The sequence below is a fragment of the Montipora foliosa genome, chromosome 3 (assembly GCF_036669935.1).
Source record: "Montipora foliosa isolate CH-2021 chromosome 3, ASM3666993v2, whole genome shotgun sequence".
Classification (NCBI taxonomy): Eukaryota; Metazoa; Cnidaria; class Anthozoa; order Scleractinia; family Acroporidae; genus Montipora; species Montipora foliosa.
This window is the reverse complement of record NC_090871.1, coordinates 10,306,478-10,313,977: the sequence shown is the minus strand read 5'-3', so window position 1 is coordinate 10,313,977 and position 7,500 is coordinate 10,306,478. Positions and strand designations below refer to the sequence as shown.

Below are 7,500 nucleotides of genomic sequence, written 5' to 3'. Positions count from 1 at the left end.
GACTCATTCTTTACATACTGCAATGTGACTTTGGAGTCTGTCCAGAAAAACGAGGCAGAAATCTCCAAATTAACCTCGCTTGAGACCAGGCGATGAACCCGTGCTGCGATCGTAGCAGCTTGCCGTTCCAATGTTGGTACAGAAACGTACTGAAGGGGAGCACAGCGACTCTTGGCCATGATGAAAGTGGATCCAACAGTTCCGTCACCAGACTCCTTTCTCAAAGAGCACACTGTTCCATAATCATATTCAGAAGCATCACTAAAGTGGTATGGTTCGAAAGATGCATCACGGGAACAACCTCCGCTGAAATAGCATCGAGGAATACTTAAATGGTTAAGGAGCAACAGTTTTTCTTTCCACCTTGTCCAGCCCTCCAGCAAGCCTCCGGGTAGTGAATCATCCCAATCAAGCTTCAGTTGCCAGGTCCTTTGCATCAATCTGTTAGCGGGAAGCAGAACAGGACAAATTAAGCCAAGCGGATCAAATGTAGAGCTCAGCTTAGATAAGCAATCTCGTCTCGTGCGGCAAGGCCATGGGAAAGCGACACCTTTACGGCTAGTGTGTCTGTTTCAGTGTCCCAATGTAGACCCAATGTCCGTTCAAGGGGCAGCTTGTCCAGGTCGAGACTCTTGACTGTTCTCTCCTCAGCTGGTGTAGCCTTCAAGACCTTCAAGCAGTTGGAAATGAACTTGGTCAGTCGGAAATTTCCTCTCTTCAGCAACTGCATAAGTTGTAGTGATGCTCCAATAGCTTCTTCAGCGGTAGGAATTGAGAAAAGGCAATCATCAACGTAGAAATTCTTTTGGACAATATCACAAACATCATTTCCAAATTCAGCAACATTATCTGTGGCTGTTCTTTGCAGGGTCCAAGCAGCGATGCAGGGGGAGTCTGCCTTTCCAAATAAATGGACTTTCATTTTATGGTCACTTGGAGATTCGTTCAGCCCATCACTCCACCACAGAAAGCGCAAATCATGTGTCTCTTTCCACACAACCAACCCTGTGAAACATGCTTTCAATGTCAGATACAACAGCAGTTTCTTCTTCCTAAACCGGAACAAAACGTCAATGAGTGAATTGTTCAGCTGTGGTCCTTGCAAGAGTTCTTTATTGAGTGATGTGCATCCCCAAACCGCAGCCGCATCGTATACTACTCTAACTTTGGATTTGTTTGGATTTACCACACCATGGTGCAGAAGATACCAAGTGTGATCGGACGTTAGAGGCTGCTTCCTTCTCAGACAACTGGACAGCATATCCTTTCTCAATGTAGTCATTCATCACTGCTTCATACTGACTGGCAAACGTTGGGTCACACAGGAAACGCTTCTTCAACTGTTGTAATCTCATTTAAGCTTGTGGCCTGTTATTTGGCAGTATCGGGTCTTCATTCCGCCACAAAAGGCCTACTTCCTATCTTCCACCGTCGACCTTCGTTGTACTGCTCAGAATCTCCAGTGCTCTTTTATCTTCTATGCTCTTAGTACTATCAGGAGTGTCAATGAAGCCTTGCGACTCACAAGCCCAAAACTTCTCTACCTGTTCGTGCAAATCAACAACTGACTGACTCTCTTCAAAGGCAAATTCAAAGACTGAGAGGGCGACTTGCTTAGATCTGTCTTCTCTCTTATTGAATGGGCCGGCAAAGCACCAAAGCGAGGCCAAGGCTATCTGCATGTCGGGGGCTGCTTCCACAACAGTATTTAGAGAACAAAGTTTTTCCAGCTGAGCAATCCTTTGATCGGTGTTTCCAAGTGCGTCGGCCGCTTCTATGACCTCTTGTAAACAAACATTGAGGACTTCGTAAACTTCTTCTCGCCATTCCACATCTTTACAATTCTCACTGTGATTGTAAGCTGTGCATAATCCTTTGATCGCTTCATGAAGATAGAAGATGATAACCTTAGGGCTTTCTTGTTTGGTTCTTAGAATACCAGTGATTTTCCATGCCGCTTTGCCGATATTTTTCGCAGCTGAGCACTCCTCGTCCCGGTCTTTGGCTTTGTCCTTGGCTTGGTAATAACGAGAAAGCGCCTGTTCGAACAGATCTTTGGCTTCTTGTGGGGATGATCTTACATCAAGAAGACTTGCTCGGCGAAAAAACTCGTTTCCTTGATTTCTTATTAGGTGAGAGAGAGACATTGTCCGAAGCGTTCTCAAAGGTAAGGGGAAAAATTCCTAACTTCCGGGTGTTGTGCGATAGTTTTTGTATCTACCGTAGACCGAAATGTTCCTTGGGAAATATAAACAATTCGTGGAAAACCGAAAGCTGGCGGCTATTGTGTGCTCTCTCGTTAAAGACCGCTTATGGCGAGCTTTGTCGGTATGAACTTCACCAAGCTTCACAAAAAAATAATAATAATGGAATAATATTCAATATATCTGTTTTGTGTCTTGAGGATTTACGTTAGACCCTTTGCGGTCTAATTGGCCACTAACAAAAATACCATAAGACTCTTTGTTTTTGGATAAGCATTGTTTCCAGTTTCTCTTGGGACTTACAAAGGTCCCAAGAGAAGATTAAAACAATGCCTATGCAAAATTTTGGGTTTTGAGTTTGAGTTAGGGTTAGGGTTAGTCTACGAATCACGTATAGACTTCATTAACGTGTCGAGCTTAACTGAAAAACCGCTTTCAGAAAGAAAAACTACAAAACAAAGTTTCACGAGAAAATGCAAAGTCCCAGTCACGTTTGACGAAAAAAAGTAGAGGGGGGCTCGGTTTTTTTGGATGAACACTCTACTGAAACGATAAATCTTAACCTGAAAGCCGACTGTGGTTAAATTCAGAAACTAAACTACAAAGCAGGGTTTTTGTTTTAATAAACAAATGTCTGAGCACGGGTTCTTGGGATGCACCTACAATCAGTCAGTATGTTTAAACTAGAAATTATGGATCAAATACACATTTTTTGAAATGAGGAAAGAATCCTTATTGAGAATGAAGATCATCTCAGTTGTAACGGCTACTTTAGCAGTAAACAAAGAACAGCTTGCAAACAAAAAAGTAAACTTGATTTCTTGTACTTGTCCTTGAATGAGCACGATTTTTGCCTTTTTTTTCGTGTCCAAGCAAAATAAAAACGCCATCTCCAGCTTGCTGCCACAAAGCCATGGAGTCATGCCCTTGTTATTGGACAATGACAGAAGTTTTCTTTTAGATAGGCACGTCCGTGAAAGTAGCGTATTCTTTTACAATGGGCATTTTGCCAGATTTGTAATGCCTTCCCACCCAAAGAGCTAACAGCTCTTTTCCTGCGGGGGTATGCACAGGCAAAAGTATGGGAGGGGTACTTGTGTTTTTTCTCATCCCAGGAATGATAAAAAATACGCAACCTAGGGAGGACTGGTCGTGAAAAACTTGTTCCATACTTGCTTTCGATACTGCTGAAGAAGAAATATAGACATATTTCTGTAACCACGTCACTGGAAACCATTCTTAGTTCCGACCAACCAGACAGCCAGCCGATGCTGACCGAGTGTGAAAAAAAAAACACGGATTGAGCACATAGGCATTTTGTCTGCGCATGCGTGAGAGGGTGAGAGGACATTTGCTTGGACGCCATTTGATAGTTTGAGCGCGCTTTTCCTGGTTTTTCTTGAGGTTGTAGATTAAAGTTGCAAAGTCCCAAGGTCTCTTTGTTCTGCGCTGCTCGGGCGTTTCGGCACAGTTCGGCTCACAGACCCCCCGTTCGTCGACCGTTCGTCTCGGTTACGTCACCGAAACGAGTTGACTCAGTCGGGCTAATTCCATTCCTTCGTCTTTGGGATGCTTTAAGGCTCTCTCAAGGTGTTCCCAGAAATACGGCTTAACATCACAGCTTTCCCAGTCAAGGTAGGTCCTGTCTCGTAATGTAAGAGGTATCGCACACTTCCTGTACACAATCGGTACAACTTGATGTGAGCGTATTCTAGTAAGTGCTTGCTGAAGTTCATGGTTGCACCAATTGCTATTCACGAAATCGGGCGAAAGAACAGCGATAGTTTTTCGACTGTAATAAATTGCTTGGGAAATATTGTCAACGATAGCAGCGCCTGGAACAAAATCCCTGAAATCTATGCAACATGCAAAATGTCGTTTTTCTAGTTCTGCTAAGAGTTCTTTGACCCAAGTGGCATCTTTATTGCTGTAACAAATGAAGACATCGTATCTGGCTTCGTAATCTGGAAAAAAACATGAGAGGTAAAAATATATTATTGCGCAAATTATTTAAGAAATTACATTACAGAATTTATAATAATCACCATCATCATCCTCTTACAGTGCAAAGCGCCTTACCGTGGCCACCCAAAAAACTTTCACATTTGACAATTACGTGTAAAAACGTCAACAACCCATGCAACGGTGTTCAACTTACAACTGAGCGAACTTTGCAAGGAGGCGTGACTGTCAATCAAATTCACACATCCTGAATGGCGGACAATTTGTAAAAAACCTTTGTTAGGTGGCCACGGAAAGGCGCGTCGCACTGTCAATTTTCGTTGAAAAACTATATCAATTTAAGACGTTTTTTTCTGTCTTCCACCAAGTCATGTCAACGACAATTCATGGTTTGCATCTTACGTCACGGCTGCCATGTTGGTGTGCAGAACGATGCAGTAAAACGTCTTTTGGGACTTTGACTCCATCATTCTGCAAAACTTGTGGGACCATTTTCTATTGTTTTGTACAGCAACATGGCCGACTTACCACGTGGATGCAAATCAGGGGGGGATCCAGGATTTTCCTTAGGAGGGGGTGCACTACTAAGGAATGGCGTAGCTGACTGGTGACTGGAAGGGAGGGGGGGTGGTGCGAAACCCCCTACACCCAACCCCTAGATCCACCCCTGCTGCAAACCACGAATGGCTACAGTCTCGGTCACAAATGTTGTAACACTGACGAAAATTTTTCCCCTCCTCCCCTTTCAATGTTGATGTTTACGGGTTCCAGTGCAAGAACTAACCGGTAAACGCAACATTGAAGGGAGGGAGGAGGAGGGCTGCGTTATTAGTAGCTTGGATGCCAGTTACGTGCTGTTCAAGAGAGGTGTTACAGCTATTTATGACCGAGGTTGTAGCTTAATTCATTTCAGTGGCGACGAAAAAAAATTTGTTTAACTACTTAATAACACAAGGAGACCATGCATTCTTGGTTGGCACATTTCTGTTCTATACAATAGGCCATTTCCGAGTTCATGTCTGCCTCCTCTTCAAAGCGAGTCTAAGTGCGAAGTTTTTGTTATGAAAATAGGCCATTTCCGAGTTCATGGCTACCTCCTCTTCAAAGCGAGTCTAAGTGCGAAGTTTTTGTTATGGTAATTAGTTCTACTTTCCATATGAATGAAAACTAATTTTCATAAGAAAAACTTCGCACTTAGACTCGCTTTGAAAAGGAGGCAGCCATGAACTCGGAAATGGCCTATTAGTTTTCATTCATATGTAAAGTAGAACTAATTACCATCACAAAAATTTCGCACTTAGACTCGCTTTGAAGAGGAGGCAGACATGAACTTGGAAATGACCTATTCACAGTAACAAAGTGAAATGACAATCAGGTCTTGACAGTTACCACACAAAATTTAGTGGCAATTAGCTACTCACCAACTTCAGGCGGTCTCTTCACTATTTCTGCATTATGGCATTCCCTTCTGTGTATGCATGAACCATTCACCTCATCATATGTGACCAATAACTCCGTAGTTGATGACTGATCGTCAGCCTCCTTGTCCTTGGCGAATCTGGCTCTCAAGTAGGGTAATAACCATTGCTTAATAATGCACGTCATTGCTAAAACTGCACCAATTGCAGGGCCTAATGTAACTCCCAGTGCAAGTGGCAACCTGTTATTAGTTGCGTCGTCAGGGAAACTTGGTCGATTCGTGTCTAATGAAAAGAAAAGCTAGAGATGAACTATTTTGTGTCACAACTCAAGTGTTACTGATTGTGATCAGAAGCATTGGGTGGTTTAACTTTCGGCATTTTTTATTCAAATTGTAATTATATTTTGCTTGGGGGTGAAGAGGAATAATCAGGTGTTCATTATTCCATTATTCCTGCTCAAACATTTTCGTTGTTCCATTATTCCTCTCCCCCCCCCCCCTCGATTTTGCCAATCACAAGCAGAGCAGGGATGGCACAGTGGTGAAACCCCCCCTCCCCCCCCCCTTCCCCACTACAACCCACCATCGTGGCCTGGGTTTTAATTTACTGCTCTTGTGTTAGTGACCTCAGCAGTTTCTGGAAAACAGCTACTCAAGGATAGGGGAGATTTAGGGAGTTTACTCTGACTAGTATAGGGTAGCAAAATTCAGCTGAACTAGCTCTCAGAATCCCCAGCCAGAAATTCCTAAAGTACCCCCCCCCCCCCCCCATAAAAATAATCAGACCATGTCAGTGGTGACTGCATGGTAACAACTCCCACACCTAACCTTAGCAAAAGCAAAATATTTTGCCTGGCCATGCGCATTAATTTTATTGTTGTTTCATAAATACCTTTTTCCGGCACATTGTTCAGTGAAACCGAAAAGAGAAAGAAAGGATGCTGAAGAAAGGGTTAGGATGAAATGGAATAAGGATGGGATATTACAGGAGTAGGATGATCCTTGGGAAAAAAACTGCTAAGACAATGCAAAGTAAAATGAAGTGGTTTTTGAGGGACTTTTGTTTGAGGGCATAAAAGTAATCAGATCATGTCAGTAGTAACTGCATGGTAAAAATTTCCTCACCTAACCTTTAAGTTATAGCAAAAGCAAAAGATAAAGCTTGGCCATGCACATCTGTAGTAAACCCACTAAGAGCCAAATAGGCATTAGGGCCATTTATACGAGAGAAACTAAGCCGCGGCTTACATAGGACGCGAACACCTTGTTTAAATGGTACAAAATCGAAGTTTACGGCTTATTCCATCCGCAGCTAGCTCAATTAAGCCGTGGCTTATCCTGGCCTAGGGGTTTGGGCTGTGCTTATCTTGGCTATGGCTTACCTTGGACATGAAATTATAAAGTGTGTGTATAAATGTACTCAAACGTCTGCAGCGTGCTCAAGCTGTCAACAGTTCCTGCGCATGCACTTGTTTTGTGATTATAGCCCAGACTTCCTTTTCACGTAATAGAAATGGCGAGCGCAAGCAACGAATCACGTGTGACTAAAGAAAAAGATTCAGCGAAAAAGCGAATGTGGAGTGCCACAGAAGAGAAACAGCTTCTCACTATTTGTAGTGATATTGAAATTGCTGAGCAACTAGATAATTACACGTATGTCACTTCAGCCAGTGCAAGTTCCGCAGCACACTGCAAGCGTTTGTTTACGACTTCACTGGATTACATGTAAAACTTTAAGTGTAACTTAGTAATTTCTTTGCTTGCTTGCTTATTCGAGCCATTTATTATATTAGCTTTAAATGGTTCAAATCTTGCATCATAATTAATCACCCCAAACCGAGGCATCAAAACAAATTACGTCATCATTTGGACCAGTTGGCCGCAAACTTTATATGAGCATTTCACATCTTTTGT

General features: G+C 42.8%; 3 protein-coding genes across 5 annotated transcripts in view; all 3 read right to left on the bottom strand.

Annotated features, from left to right (window-relative positions):
- LOC137995242 (uncharacterized) overlaps positions 1-437 on the bottom strand; it is a 591-nt gene extending 154 nt beyond the window's left edge. The window contains exon 1 of the mRNA XM_068840814.1: positions 1-437. This exon is cut by the window's left edge and continues 154 nt beyond it. Coding sequence (XP_068696915.1) covers positions 1-437 — 437 coding nt within the window.
- A 59-nt stretch (positions 438-496) lies between these two features.
- On the bottom strand, positions 497-1,282 carry LOC137995241 (uncharacterized). The gene has a single exon (XM_068840813.1). It carries the CDS (start codon positions 1,280-1,282, stop codon positions 497-499), a length of 786 nt encoding a protein of 261 aa, XP_068696914.1.
- Positions 1,283-2,616: 1,334 nt separating this feature from the next.
- Positions 2,617-7,500, bottom strand: part of LOC137996715 (uncharacterized) — a 13,140-nt gene continuing 8,256 nt past the window's right edge. For 2 of the 3 annotated variants that reach the window (XM_068842258.1, XM_068842257.1), the window contains exons 6-7: positions 5,588-5,869; positions 2,661-4,168 (exon numbers count right to left, since the gene is read on the bottom strand). In XM_068842258.1, coding sequence (XP_068698359.1) covers positions 3,717-4,168; positions 5,588-5,869 — 734 coding nt within the window. In that variant the 3' untranslated portion in view covers positions 2,661-3,716. Of the gene's footprint in view, positions 4,169-5,587; positions 5,870-7,500 lie in introns of all 3 variants that reach the window. The other variant, XM_068842256.1, reaches the window with a different exon arrangement.